This window comes from Hippichthys cyanospilos, chromosome 1 (assembly GCF_059441005.1).
Source record: "Hippichthys cyanospilos isolate Australia breed blue-spotted pipefish chromosome 1, RoL_Hcya_1.0, whole genome shotgun sequence".
NCBI classification, from domain to species: Eukaryota; Metazoa; Chordata; class Actinopteri; order Syngnathiformes; family Syngnathidae; genus Hippichthys; species Hippichthys cyanospilos.
This window is the reverse complement of record NC_142369.1, coordinates 11,623,992-11,639,593: the sequence shown is the minus strand read 5'-3', so window position 1 is coordinate 11,639,593 and position 15,602 is coordinate 11,623,992. Positions and strand designations below refer to the sequence as shown.

Below are 15,602 nucleotides of genomic sequence, written 5' to 3'. Positions count from 1 at the left end.
CTTCTCCATGCTTGGTCACTGTTTATTTTTTGGTGCGTCATCAATGATCATTTGGAAAACTTTTTTTTCCTCTCTCAATAAAATGAAACTGTAGTGTACACTTTAAAGCATAGGTGTGGAACTCCAGTCCTCAAGGGCCGGTATCCTGAATGATTTCCAGGTTTGTCTCCTCAACACACCTGATTCAAATGATTATCTCATTAGTAAACTATAGGAGCTTGTAACTGATCCTAATAATTTGAATCAGGTGTGTTTGAGAGAGGTTAGAAAGCATGCAGAATACCAGCCCTCGCGGACCAGAATTCCACACTGTTTCCATACAAACGTGCACAATTCATTAAAAAAAAATTGTTTATTACGGATTATTTTGAAGACAGGTACATAAAATATTTGATTTTTGGGGGGAGAGGGGCAAAACTTAAAATATTCACAAATTAACATTCATTTTTTAATTATTTAAAGTGAAGATTTATTTTTAATTCTGTTATATACTTTGGGAAATGGGTGCAATAAAATAAATGTGCCCTAATGCAAATCATTGCCATGACCCGACAAAAAAAAAAAAATCTTTTCCTTTCAACTTTTCCCTTCAGGAGTCGCTACTGCGAATCAGTTTTATAGGTTTGATTCGCATATTTGATTGGGCAGAGGTTTTATATCGGATGCCCTTCCTGACACAACCCTCTTATTCATTTGGGCTTGGGACCAGCACAAAAAGGTACTGGCTTGTACCCCCTTGCGTGTATACGGTATACAAATCGGCGGCTCAGTCGGACAGTGGTTAGGACGTCCGCCTCACACTTCAGCGACCCGAGTTCAAATGCACCTCACTCCGGCCTTCCTGTGTGGAGTTAGCATGTTCTCTCTCCGGGCACCCCCACACTCTAAAAACGTGCATGGCAGGTGTTGGCCATACTAAATTGTCCTTGGGTGTGATTGGGAGTGTGAATGGTTGTTCGCTTCTGCGTGCCCTGCAATTGGCCTGCAATCAGTTCAGGGTGCCCCCCACCTACTGCCTGAAGCCAGCTGGGCTAGGCACCAGCAAACCTGTGACCCTTGTGTGGATAAGCGGTTCTTAAAAAATAAGATTAAATGGATGTATACACGTTTTAAATCCAAAAGAGAGCGTGTGGGAATTAAGCATTTTCTATCCTCTCTGCTCGGATGTGGTTTGTTGCCTCACTCCCAGGGGCTGACGCTCTAGTTGTGTTGCAATAACAGCGACTCGCGTTTATGCTTTGATTTTTGTAATTTGAGGATTATGCTCTCGAAATAGATAAATTGGTAAAAAGAAAAAAGAAAAAAAGACGCGATTGTAGAAGGCTCAAAAGTCATATATGTGAATTAAAGGGTGACACACAAACGATAAACTCTGATTTAACAACGGCGTCCTTCTATTGGTCGCTTTTGTTTACTTGCGATATAACCACGTGTTAGTGACGCGGCAACGCATGCACACTGACGTTTCAGACGTCGGGCACGTGTCTTGTCGGCGGCGCGCGCAGTCAAAAACAAGCCAGGTCCTTTTGCCTTCTCTTCTGCAACTTTGATTGGCTTTTTCCTTTTAGCTCCGCCTTACCGTGCCGCCGATTGGTCCGGCTCCCAAAATACTGGTACCCGATTGGACGCTATTTGTAGCCGCGGTTTAGTAGCTAGGCTTCTGCTGCTGCCATCACAAACCTCGATAGAACTCGAAGATCGTCGTTTGTCGTTCTAATTGGAAGACAACACAAACGTTTTCTGATTTATCGAAACAAATAACGTACACCTGTTGAGTGTGACGTTTACTTGATGTCAAGAACGAAAAGAAACGTGTCTGTACATTGTCTTGAAACAAAGGAATCGGATGTCATTATGGAGTGACTAAATTGATCGTCCTTACTATGTAAACATCCGTTATAGTGAAGATTTGGCGTAGAATGGGTTAGGTTTTAGAACTATCAAAGATATTTGAGAACTACATTCCGTTTGACATAAATAAAAGTTGATGTTTCCGCATGACGAGTTAGTCGTGAGAAAATCCCCACGGCGCTTAAAGGCAGCACTTGCTTTAGGAAGAAAAGCTGGTTTATTTGCTTTTATTTTTTTTTTTTGCTTGCTAAGTTTAGCGCTGCAACCTTTGCAATATTTGAACTTACTGCCGCTGGCAAGATTCGCCTCGTTGCTGTTTATCTGAATTATTGATCACCGGAGCAGAAACCAAACAAGTCCCGCGGACTGCGTGGCAGCCCATGGCCGAGAGAGAGACACCTTCGTCCCGCCTGACAAGCCCCCGTCGCCCGCCCACGAGGATTTACCGGAAACCCGAGCATCATCCCACCGCCCGGGCGCCTTACATGGGCGTTCAATTGGCCTAGACGCGTTGCTGCAGCCTGCATGGGACGGTGACCCTCTGTGCAGGCTCCCCGGGAGTCAACGAGTGTTTTCGGGGGTGAGTGACCTGTTTTGGAGGACACGCTTGCTGGTCCTTGAACGTCTCATTAGGATTTCAGCGCGTTTTGGTTCACCATGTTCTCGCTGTTTTGTTAAATAAATATTTCATGCTTGTTTTGATTTGGGACGATATTTTTCACGGTTGCCAACATGAAATTCTTCACAGGGAGTCTATCTGTTATTATTGTTATTTTTTCAAATCACATTTTATGAGAAGCAGCCCAAGGCTGTCTCTGCGGTGTTGTGTTTAAGTGCACCTCGTCCCTCTCGATACTGCTGTTGTTTTCATTGAAGTCAGCTTGGCAGCTGCATTAAAAAAAATGCGCGTCCAAACAGTAGTGACGTAATCGACACTTGTCATGTGAGCTCATGAGTGTTTTGTTTTATTCAATCACTTGCGTAAAGTCAAAATGTCTTTAGCACAATGAGACGTTTTATCGATTGAGCCTGTCTAAAATTAACCCAGCGTGCGCGCGCGTGTGAATGTGTCTGACTTTAAAGTGACCTCAGCCAGCTTTTTTTTTCATGAGTGATTAAATATGACAGCCTAACCTCTTTTATAAGCAATGACGTTCATCTTTATATGCATTGCTTTGTTTTATGATTCAATGACTAGCTGTGACTTTAAGATAAACCCAGGAAAAAACATGATTTGTATGTTTTTTTTTCCACGCGTGAAATTCATATTCTCGTCTTGTATTTATTTACACATCCGGGTACCTGCCTGCCTCCCTACCCCTCTTCCTTCCTCACTTGGCGCGTTCACGTCGCATGGGAAATTATCCTAACAGTAATCACGGCGACCTGGAATGCCCGAAAAGCTCACAAAGCAACTGAATTACGTTTGTAGACCTAAGAATGAATACCAAAAATGTCCGCTCTTCTTGACCATTTTAACAAAAAAACACGTGTAGGCTTAATTATTGACCATTATTTTTTAGTTAGAACATAGTGAATAATTACAACCAAATCCCACTCCTAAAAATGTATATATTCTGCTCTGTTAGAGTAACAGAGTAATACTGAAGTATCTATCTATCTATCTATCTATCTATCTATCTATCTATCTATCTATCTATCTATCTATCTATCTATCTATCTATCTATCTATCTATCTATCTATCTATCTATCTATCTATCTATCTATCTCAAATACTAGGTTAATCTTACTAATAATAGCAATCAGGATTATCAGATTAAGGATATATTGCATTGCCGTCATTTAAAAGTAGTTGTATGTAAATAACGATTAGTAAATGAGTAAAATTAAAGAAAAAAGAGCTACACGTTATGAGAACGACGTAGTTTTATGTGTGTGTGTGTGTGTGTGTGGGGGGGGGGGGGGGCAGGATCGTGGAAAAACATCTCAATGCGTAGTTTCCCCATCTTTCCCAGGGGAACCTGAAGACAGCGCCGTTACTGATTGGCCATTGCAGCCGTCAATCGCTTTCGCAGCGCCCTCCCGCGTGGGTGACGTTTTCGTGCCAAATCGGGCAGGCCAGTGCGAGACGCGCACAACAAAAGACAACAAAAGCTCGCGTGGGGGCCCAAAATGCGAGCGGTCGGTGGCCTAACACTTGCCTATTATTCCGACACACTTCTACTCATGGACCGGAACCGAACGTAATGACTTTTACGAGGAAATTGTGACGACAACAAAGAGCTTGTGTAGCGTTCGCGTGCGTTTCCGTGCTCGACAGGCTGTGTCCTTCTCAACAAACATTCAGGTGCGTGACAACACTTTATATCAGTGATTTTTCGTGTAACAATTTTTGCAAAATCTTGTAACAAATACAACTAAATACGTGTTCTGTCGTGGTGGCTTCACGGATCAGATTAAATGCTGGGAAAAACGACCACGTTGCACCGAGCTGAGTTATCGTCGAAGAGTTGACACAAAAGAGACATTCAATGTTTTATTCGGTCAAAAACGCGAGTTTTGTTGCTAAGTTTTGTCTGGGGTCGGGAAGGCAGCGAGGCTTTTGTCTGCACTTCCCATGTGAGCGTGTTTCTTTGTTGTTGCTTGAACTGCTCACTTCCTCTTTTCTTTTTCTCACCTGTGCAAACAAAAGAAGTAAAAAGGGCCGTGGAAAAGAATGACCAATTGTTTGGGATTTTAAAAACATCAGTAGTTTATGGTCACTAAGTAGACATCGACGTTAATGCGACTTGACAAGTCATTTTTAGCCCAATACAAGCAATTTGCGTGACAACGTAATTAAACTTTTTAAAAACTCGACAGTAAAGGTGTTGTGTGGTCCTGATGGCTTCGAGTGGCCGACACTTGCTCGGAAAAAGCTGTCGCGTTGTTGTACCAGCTCAGTTTCCTTTCTTTTATGCATTGTTGATTATTACAGTAATTAGGTGGAAACGTGTTGCTGAATAATAACACATTAATTGAAGCTAAAACGACAATAAAGGTGTTGTGAGGTCGTGGTGGCTTCAGTTGCCCCAACGGTGCTGGGAAAAAGCAATGCCTGACTCTTTGTTGCAATTTTGCAGTTTACTTCCTTTCGCATTTAGTGCCCCCCCCCCCTCTTTTTTTTTTAAATCTCGAGTGCCATCTCACAATTTGTGGCTCCGGGTAATTTGACGACAAAAATATGTCCGATTTAAGAATGTGCCAAGTCCCTTTTCAGCACAATAAAATGTGTTTCGTGGTGGTGGTTGCTTCACGTACCTTAACCGTGGTGGGGAAAATAAAGCGTTATGTACTTTTTCTTTTTTGTCTGTTGCGAGTGGGATTGCGCATGCGCATCAGTCTTTGAAGGCACAGACGGTGAGCATGGGTGTTCGTGGCTTAATTAAAGTGGGCTAATTAGATGAGGAGATGAGAGCTGTCTGACACACATGCGCACTAAGCGCACACGCAGACGTTGATTGACCGCTTTTGTGTGTGCGTGCGCTAAATGGCTACTTCCTGTTCAGCCCTTTGTTTGCTGTTTTGGTTTTATACCCTTTCCAACTCGTTGCGACTTCACTTGAAACTTGGTATTGTGTGTGTGTGTGTGTGTGCGCGCGCGTGCGCGCGCGCTGTCATGCAGGATGTCAAATATACTATAAATATAAAAATATACTTTAGGCAACAAAACAAGAGATAGTTGCTGTTGTTGTTAGTAGCTGGCAAAGGTCCTCGTCGACTTAATTTTCTCTGTGGTAAAGTCGACTTTTTACAAAATAAGTTCAGACATCCAGGTCAGTGTTTTGTCTGTAAAAACATTTTTTTCTCACGTTCAATACACAAAATGAGAGAGGGGAGAGAAACAGCGACCTCCTTAGGTGGTAGAATTTCCGTCAACAACAAAAAGGACGTCATAGTCCCGCCTCCATGGAGTTTGATTGATACTAAGGTCCGCGAAGGCCTCCTTGTTTTTCCTATCATTACCATTCAATAGATGCGTTGAAGTACATATGGATAATAGAGCTTTATTTTGTATACGGTTTATCATCCCGCCTCTGACTACCGTTACTGGTCACTAAAACGTTAGCTTTTTTGTTGTTTCTTAGGCTTGGCTTAAGAAGATGATCATGAACGGGGTGTAGAAATGCACACGCTGAGTTAAGTTTTAATTTCACTTCCTGATTAGAAATCCAGCCACCAAAAAAATATTTCATGAGAAATTGAATTAGCAATGCACCAAAGATAAGATTTTATCATTTATATTTATATATTTAACTGTGGAAAGCTTGAAATACCACGACATAGGCCCTTTAATGTGTTTATTGTTTAGAAACTATGGAGACCATTTTTTTTTAGTTCTTAGGATGCGCTGATGACCATGGGTGCTTCTTGAACTTCTGAAGTTTTGCAAGGATCTAAAATTCATTTAACATTCATACCAATTAAGAAAGATCAACAAACATGCTTATTGTGCGGTAGTTTGTCCAGTCCTTTGATTTTTACTTCAAAAGGATTTCGCATCAAAGGGAAAGCACTAGGGAGATGAAATTTCACCAAGATGTCAAAGTCCAACATGTCAAAGTCCAACATGGCACGACCACTTAGTTATTAAACACTCCAGGAGTGTGCCATGACCTAAAAGCACCCGCACAAGTTTGACATAAAAAAAAAAATGAAGAATTGATGTTTGTATTTAAATTTTGTTGGTAATTTTTTTCAGTTTTTACTGAAAATGAATATCCGCTTCAAACAGACCCTTTGACTACTACTGACTGTTATTTGTATTGTCCCTGAAAAGAAAGAACAACCCCTAGTTACTTCTCTCCAAACCTAGCAGGGGGTGAAGCGGCAGTAAAACAGGCCAAAAAACAAGACCACGAAATGCAATCAAATTGTAGCTGGAGTTGCAAAAATCTGTTAACAATTCCTAATCGTCTTAGTCTCAGTCCTGGTTCTCGGCCCTCGTAGTCATTGGAACCCGGTAACCCAAGTCACTGTGATGTCGACACGAGTTTAGCGATATGGCCACGCTCTACAACGTCACGGCTCTTCTCTGTCCCCTCCTCTCCGGCAGGCGTGATTTCCTGTCGCGGCGTCGGCGTGGAGCTGCCACGCGCCCCATCCCACCGGCACCACGACGGCCCTGGCTTGCATCCTCCGGTGTCTGTTCTGCCAGCAAGTCCAGCGGAGCTGCAACCCGTCCGGAACGGACGCCGGCGAGGAGCTGCGGCCCTCGGACATGGTCAAGATGACCAAGTCCAAGACCTTCCAGGCCTACTTGCCCAGCTGCCACCGCACGTACAGCTGCATACACTGCAGAGCGCACCTGGCCAACCATGACGAGCTCATCTCCAAGGTATCCCGTGCCAGAGTCTGGATGTCACGTGTGAAATTGGCCGGGGGCCAGGTTTTCAAATTGGGGTTTGAAGACATGGAACTCGGATCCAAGTTAGCCTTTTAAAGCCAGGTTTGGTTTAAAATTGGGTGTATCTTGTTTCTGAATTTTAAAACGAGGTTGTTTCCACACCGGGTTTCAAGATGGGGTTGGGGTTTCAGATTAGGCTTTTGAGACAGCGTTATGGTTTCAATTAGCTTCACAAATTGGGTTTTCAAACCAGCGTTAGGGTTTCAAATTGGAGTTTTTAGTCAGCGTAATGGTGTCAACGATAAAAGAGTTAGGTTTTCAAGCTAGGGTTAAGTTTTGGAATTTTTTGCTCAATGATAGTTTCAAGATGCTCAAAGTTAGGGCTTCAAATGAAGGTTTCAAGCCTGGGTTATGAGCTAGTGGTGTGGTGTCAAAGTTACAAGTTAGGCTTTCAAATTGGGGTTTCAAGCAAGGGTTAAGATTTAAGTTTGGATTTCTGGCCAAAGTGTCGGTTTTAAGACAAGGTTAGGGCTTCAAATTAGGGTTTTAAGCCTGGGTTATGAGTCTGGTATGATGTCAAAAGTTAGGCTTTCAAATTAGGGTTTCAAGGAACCTTTGGGGATTTAAATCTAATCAAGCGTTAGGGATTTGGATCTCAAGCCAACATGTTAGTCTCAAGGCAAGGTTATGACTTCTAATTAGGGTTTCAAGCCTAGGTTATGTGCCATTGGTATGGTGTCAAAAGTTAGGCTTTCAAATGAGGGTTTCAAGCAACCTTTGGGATTTAAATTTGGGTTTCAAGCCAAGAAGATCTTTTCAGGCTAAGGTTAGAGCTTGAATTTTGTGTTTCAAGTCTGGGTTATGGTTTCAAACGGGGCTTCTTCAAAGTTTCATTTCAAACATGGGTTAAGATTCCAAATGAAAAGTTTTGGAGCCAGGATTAGGGTTTTAAACAAGAGGTAGGATTTTTAAATTAGGGTTTGAAGACGGTGCGGCCCGACATTAACGTGAAACTCTTTGTCTCTTTTCAGTCGTTTCAGGGCAGCCAAGGAAGAGCGTACCTCTTCAACTCCGTGTAAGTTATCCCCACGCACGTCACCGCATTAATCCAAAAATCAATAGGATGCCCCCCCCCCGAAGCCAAATTCAAACATCAAAAAACAGCCTGTTTTGGTTCATAACAGCAACTTTAAAACTTTTATTTTTAATCCTTCATAACCAAGAATATCGCAACATTAAATTCATTAAAAAAATTCGTTAAGCCATGCTCGTAATATTCAAGAAAGGTGTTGATTTTGGTTCATAGTGACCACTTTGAGGTCCTTCAGCTAGGGCTGCACGATTATGGTCAAAATAATAATCACGATTATTTTGAAATCACGGCTTTTCATCATGTTTGGTCGTCTATTGACTTTTTTACAAGCAGTATGTAAACAAGGCTTCAAGGCTTGATACTTACAAGTAATATAAATAATAAACTAAAATGAATAAATAACTTACTTGCTGAGTGCAAACCAATGAAAAAAATGAAGCCTAAGCCTACTTTGAACCAAGCACATTGTTGACTTTTCAGCAAATTTTAATCTATTAGCTGTCAATATAATTTTTGGTCATTTCACACCGAATTTCCAATTTTTTTGCCAATCGGATTACTCATAATGGGTCTCAATTGACGGCTAGCACGGTACATATTAGAAATCATATTAGGAAACTCAATGCCATTTCACACTGGTAAATAATATATTAGGGAGAGAAAAGCAGAGGCTGTGGGAAACATTGCCCCTGGTGGTAGAATGACAAAGCGCTTGATTTGACATGTAATCAGACGGCTTTTTAAATGTTTATATCGCCAAGGATCGGCTTAATTAATCGTGGCAGCCAATACCATGATCGTGATTAAAATTCGATTAACTGCGCAGCCCTACCTTCAGCCTATTTTTATTTCAACAAAGTCGATTCCATGTGAGCATTAAATTTGGCGATCACGAACACACCTCATTTTGGTTTGAAGTTTCCATTTTAGTTTCTTGGTCAATTTATCAAAAAAAAATGAAGATCCTAAAAACTCCAGAAATGTGCAATTTTGTTTAAATTTGGGTATTTCCAAGACTCCTTCCAACGTTTTGAAAATTCAGCCCCTGAATTGCCTTTGACTTAACATGAAATTTGGTAGCCATAGCTGATCATTTGTACGTACGGCATGATTGACATTCCCTCGGGTGTGCTCGCAGGGTGAACGTGGGTTGCGGTCCGGCCGAGGAGCGGGTTCTCCTCACGGGTCTTCACGCCGTGGCCGACATCTACTGTGAAAACTGTAAAACTACGCTGGGCTGGAAATATGTGAGTTGACTCGCAGTCCTTTTTTCCTAATGAAATGAGCATCGCAACACTGAAAGCTCCATCATAATTTTAGTTGTTTTAACAGCTTGAGTCATTTATAAAAAGTATTCAAAACACATCAATTCATAATCAAGCAAATAAGCAATTCACCAATAATAATTCTATCCTGGGCTGGGCCGTATGGTTAAAAAAAATACTGTATAATCTCAATTTTCTTGAATCATTCTGGATGATTGATTTTTGATTCTTTGTAATGGAAGAAGTAAACCCCCAAAACATTTAAAGGTTTGATTTATTAAATACAATCCAGTGGAAAATACTCATTAAACTGTAAGAAACTTCAATAACTTATGCATAAAGAAAGTTAATTTATGTAGCAATTTTTAGCAGTAAAAGTTTGTATTTTGTCTACTCAATTACAGATATTATAGATAATTATAATTCTGCACAATTAACCAAATAAAACATATAATTCCCTTTGAGTGAAAAGGACATCACCTGTGCTCAAGGCTTGGGTAACGACCAATAATGCCTCGTCTATTGGTCATGTGACAAGAGTAAACTGAACCGTGATTGGTCATTATCGCGTCCTTATTTGGGATTACAGTCAATTTCTGTTCAATAAATCATTAACTTAATTATTTATAGTCACAAAATATCGTCAACATAAAGTGTCACACCTGTTGACAAAAAATAATAATTACAAATACATATTTGGACAGAGAAATATATTAAACCTAAGGCGTCCTTTTTTTAGGATTACAGTTCAGAAAAATAGGTCATTGACTTAATTATTCATATTTAACCACAAAAATAGTCAACATAAAGTGCCAAACCCATTCACAAAAATAAGATAATTATAAATAAATATTTGTCCAGAGAAAAATATTCAACATAAAAAGCTCCTTTTTTTGGGGTTACAGTAGAGATCTATTCACAAAAATAAACCATTAAATTATTGACCACAAAAAATAATGAAACTAAAGTGTCAGACCTGTTCTCAAAAGGGAATATTCATTAATTAATAATTGAACCTAAAATTTGCTTTAGGAACTTATATTTTCCTGAAAATAATTCAAGGATTTTAGCATGTATGTTTTATTTAAAATCTCAAGAACCCCCTGGAGTTCCTTCAAGTACCCCCAGGGGTACCCGCACCCCATTTGAAAACCACTACTAAATCTAAACAACATTTCCTTTAAAAATGACCTTACAGTAAAGTAGTTAATAGCCCCTATCCAGCCACTTTGACAAAATCCCGTCAATTTTCCAAACGAAATCAAATGAATTTGATTTATTTCTAGCACGCATTTTTCCAAGACTAGACATTTGTAGTCGCGCTAAGCTAACGTTAGCGCGTGCGTTTCAGGAGCACGCCTTTGAGAGCAGTCAGAAGTACAAAGAGGGAAAGTTCATCATCGAGCTGGCTCACATGATCAAGGACAACGGATGGGAGTGATTGTACTCTGGCGCTCTTGGACGCTGGCTTGTTTGACCGCGGCCGCCACATGCACCCCGCCCAGAAAGCCCCCCCCCCCCCCCCCCCCCCATGGTATTGTGACATCATCACGCCGCAGGAGGCCACCCCGCTTTAGCAACTCATGGCGTCATCGTGGCAGCCGCTCGCGGGACGATGATGGACCACTTTTTTTTTTTTTTTTTTTACCTTCGCCGCAAAGCGGTTCGCATCTATTGGCTATTTTGTTTGATTTTCACGTGACGCGTTGCTAGCGCCGACGTGGTTTTGAGAACTACATGTAGCAGCGGCCAAGGAGCTAGCGCCTCGTCAGCGAGCCGGCAGCGGCAAGTTAGCGTTTTAGCCGGTCGGCGAGCTAGCGCGCTAATGTCGGATTTTATTAGTGATATTCACCCCGTTTCGGTTTCTCCCTTGCTCTTTTCTTTCCCCGCGTTCAGATAAAGCAGTATTTATCCATACAAAATTATGAATATATTAATATCTAAATACGACTATATATGAAGAAAGTAATCTGTAGTGTTTGATAAGGTCGAGAGTGGCTGGTCCCATTTGATAAACTGTCCTTAGAAAGAGTTATTTCATGCGTAAAAAACTGGTTACAGTTCCTTCATGCGTAGATTATACATACATTATGAATTTATCGAAATATATATATATATATATTATACAGTCAATGTCTTTCTCATTCATGCACACGCGTGTATTTACATATGATGTGTGTGTTTGCACTTTGCAGAGGCTTCTGCTTCACATCAGCTTGGAGGTCAAAAGAATGTTACATTTTTTCTCATATTTTACATTTTCTCGTGTTTGGCAGTAAGCGCTCCCATTTTGCAACTATTGTTTTTTAATAGGGATTGTTTTTTTTTTTCCAATTAAGTTTTTCCTGAGGCATGCATTTTCTTGTTTTAATGATTGACTTTTATTTGCGTGACATTTTTTAAACATTTGTTGTTGTTTTGTGGTGGGTAAGTTTTGAAAGTTAGGTTATTTTCGGTATTTGTAAATATTGTGGATGTTTTTCACATTTTATTTGTCAGGTTGTAGGCTTGCAACATTTGCTTTTTTTGTTTTGGCTGACGGTCCAACTTTATATCGTTTTACTTGTGTGATGGACAAACAGTTAACGTTTTCAAGTTTGTCATCATGGGTAGTATTTTTATTTTTAGACAGGTAGATAGACAGATGATGTTACTGAACAGTTTTTTTTTCCACTTTAATGTGGTTTCAATATTTTCTTGCTTTTTCACTTTTTAAAAAAACGTCTTTTGCTTTTCTGATCCTTTTGCAACCTTTTTTTTTTTGCCCTCTCGGCATCTTGTACGCTTAACATTTATGATTACTGACAAGTTTCGGTGCACTTTATAAAGTTTTCATCACCTTTGGCCTCCAAGCTGCAGCCAATCACATGCCTTTGCAAAACAAATGATGTACGTTGTGCAGTGCATAACCCCGCCCCTCATTAAAAAGACAGACGCTATATCCACTTGTGCACATTTGGCGGGATGAGAGAAAAGTGATTGATTACTTTGCCGGCGAAGGTCAGTCCGATCACGCCGCTTTCCCCCCTCGGATCCTCAAAAAAAAGTTTGAGTTTAGCATTAGTAACTACTTGAAAAACAAACCGTGGAGAAATTGTCCTTTTTGTACATGGTGACATCATATTTAAGCTTTTTATACATATATTTCTACCGGCTTTCTTCTGTTATAGCCCCAACTGAAGCACTTTTGTGTGTGTGTGTGTGTGTGTGTGTGTGTGTGTATGCGTGTGTGATGCTGGCCCATTGTTTGCTTAGCTTGTTAGCTTATTTGTTTAGTGCTCCGGACATCAAGGGCGAGCTGGAATCTCCCGCCATCTTGCCCCACCAGCCATTTTGGAGGTCTTGTTAGTCTTTTTTTTGGGCCGCCACTTGATTGTATTTCCTGTTATTTATGAGCTTCTTGCTGGCCTTAGCGATTCTTGCGTTCCCAAATCAGGGCTCCTTGCTCCCTTTTTTTTTTTTTAAGTATAAAACAAATAGTTTTCGGGACAGAATCAATTTGTGTTAACTTGGCATCCCCCAAACTGTTCATGTTGGTAGAATTGGGAACATGACCTCATTGTTTACAAGCTCGACTTGAGTTTCATGTTGTGATCATTTTAATTCCGTTGTCGTGGGGCGTTTGTTTTGATTGCCAATGAGTCAAAATGGTGGATTCACGCACTCCGAAAAAAAGTGTTCAGTCAGTGAAGCATTCAAGCGCATGTAAAGTTGGGAACTATCACATCCGTGACTTGGATGATCACACTATTGAGTAATAGCCTTTCAAAAAGCTTCAGTGACAAGCAAAGTGCGTGTTTTACGTCCTTCCCTAACTCCGCGGTGCACTTGCTCGTCGGAATCTTGCACAAGATGTTTATACCTGTGACTTTTGTTCCTCCCGGCCATTCCAGCCGGCCAGGACTTTACATTCAAACACTTGTGCGTTTGGGGACTGTCACATGACCGGCAATCCCACCTAGCGGCAACTTTACAATCAATGCTGTGTTCAAGCGCTCACAGAGTGGGTAGTGACAGAAAAATGGCACACACCATATGACCTGTGAGTGGCGTTTGAAATTTTAATAAACGGGATAAATATTTGTTTTGGTTACCAAGCATCTCCTTGAATCAGTGGTGTGTTCAAGTTTTGTACACCCTGGCACTCCCAACAAGCTGCAGCTTTCCAGTCAATGGCGTGTTCAAGCGCTCTTGTAAACTTGAGAATTGCCCCCTTACTCCTGTGACTGGTTTCTCATCCAAAATGTCTGCATGGACAAAAGTTTCATTTAGCCCACGCCACCTGAGCAGCAGCTTGCCAAAGTGCCAGCGGTGCATTCAAGCACTGCCATGAAACTGAGAAATGAACGTTGTATTTTTAATTTTTTTCTCTAGGAATACCCCAGGAAAAAGAAAAGGACATTTGTCTTGTGCCACCTTGGCACGCCTTCCAAAACTAGGTTTCCAAAACACAAGTGGTGCATTTGAGCGCTTACGTAAAGTTTGGAAACCACTAAATTCATGAAGAAAAAAAACAAATGGAAGTTTAGTTTACTTTGGCGCAATTTTTGGCATAAAGCCGTGAGTCATTAGTTTCTAGTTGGTATTAAGGGAATAGCGTTCATTTATTTTTTTGTGCGCGTAGAAGGACCTCCATCTTGGCGGGCACCGTCGGTGCTACCAAAAAGAGAAAAACACAAATTCTGTCCAAATGGCAAAATCCAAAAACCTGTGGAATGTTTGATTTTTTTTTTTGATGGCAGCAACAAAAATGACATGCGCTGCTGCCAACTTGTTTACTTGTCCGATATCACGGGCGACCGCCGCCGCCATGTTGAAATGGATTGGGGCAGCATGTTGTATTTATGACTATATTATGATGGTTCTTTTCTTGTCGGTGCCTGTTTTCTTGCGTTTCTTCTTGGGATTGTTCTGATGCTGCTTTTTGATTTGCTTTGCATTCTGCCTCAGTAGACCGATGATGTCACGCGTCGTCTCTTTTCACTCGTGTCAACTATCTGATACCACAATAAATTTTCAAAGCTATTCACTTGCTCAACTCGTTTGGAGAGTCGCGCTCACATTTTTTAGTGATGCTGGGATTGAGAGGCGTCAAATTGAGACATTCATACACACAAACAACCCGCCCCATTAAAAGTTTTAACCCTTGTGCAATGTTTTGACAATATAACATCATTCTCACAGTACTTTAACCAGAACATGGCACACAGAAGTGATAAATAAGTGGTCGTGTCTGTTGTCACCATCTGGGTGAAATTTCAGCTCCCTAGTGTCTTCTTTCAATGCTAAATAAATTGTCGTGTCATTTTGAACTGACATGTCACCATCAGGGTGAAATTTCAGCTCCCTAGTGTCTTCTTTCAATGCTTTCCCTTTGATGTAAAGGTCAGGAAATACAAGGTTTAAACAAAAGTTAGTGTTTCAAATTAAGGTTTAAAGCTTGGATAGGGTTTCCATCCATGTTGAGGTTTTCTTAGGTTTTCAAACTAGGGTTAAAGTTTGTTGTAGTCTTTCAAATGAGGTTCAGAGGTTAAAATTGTTAGGGTTTTAACCCATTTTTAGGGTTTCAAACTAGGACTTCAAATTTGGGATCAGGTTTCAAATAAGGGTTAAGGATTAGGGTTTCAAAGTACAGTAATTTCCGCACTATAAGTTGCACCTAAAAGCCTCGATTTTTTTTTTGAAAAAGCTGACGGTGCGCCTTATAATCAGGTGCGCCTTATATATGGATCAATATTGAGATTGGGATTGGTAGATGGGGAATGAACTGATAAAGTAAGCTTTACCTGTTTACAGTTGAACAAGGTTGATCATATTAACATTGAGTTATTATGCTATTGAGAGTTATCATTGTTATTACTTTGAGTATTGCTAAATTGTGATTGAAAAAGTTGTCAAATATGTCATTAATTGAGGGTGCGCCTTATAATCCGGTGCGCCTTATATATGGAAAAAGTTTTAAAATATGTCATGCCTTGAGGGTGCGCCTTATAATGCGTTGCGCCTTATGGTGCGGAAAATGTGGTAATGTTTTTAACTGGTTAT

General features: G+C 40.7%; 1 protein-coding gene across 2 annotated transcripts; it reads left to right on the top strand.

Annotated features, from left to right (window-relative positions):
* The first annotated feature begins 1,679 nt into the window (after positions 1-1,679).
* On the top strand, positions 1,680-14,582 carry ypel1 (yippee-like 1). 2 transcript variants are annotated; one of them, XM_088428778.1, is made up of 5 exons: positions 1,680-2,431; positions 6,909-7,190; positions 8,231-8,274; positions 9,431-9,539; positions 10,909-14,582. In XM_088428778.1, the coding sequence occupies exons 2-5, from the start codon at positions 7,074-7,076 to the stop codon at positions 10,996-10,998; spliced, it is 360 nt and encodes a 119-aa protein (XP_088284904.1). In that variant the 5' UTR covers positions 1,680-2,431; positions 6,909-7,073; the 3' UTR covers positions 10,999-14,582. The 2 variants fall into 2 exon arrangements, with proteins under 2 accessions (XP_088284904.1, XP_088284895.1); XM_088428769.1 differs by lacking the exon at positions 1,680-2,431 and adding an exon at positions 3,908-4,160.
* Positions 14,583-15,602: the final 1,020 nt, after the last annotated feature.

Coding starts and splice junctions, on each gene's coding strand:
- ypel1 (XM_088428778.1), top strand. CDS start 7,074: ATGGTCAAGATGACCAAGTCCAAGACCTTCCAGGCCTACTTGCCCAGC. Junction 7,191..8,230: donor ATGACGAGCTCATCTCCAAG/GTATCCCGTGCC, acceptor GTCTCTTTTCAG/TCGTTTCAGGGCAGCCAAGG. Junction 8,275..9,430: donor GCGTACCTCTTCAACTCCGT/GTAAGTTATCCC, acceptor GTGTGCTCGCAG/GGTGAACGTGGGTTGCGGTC.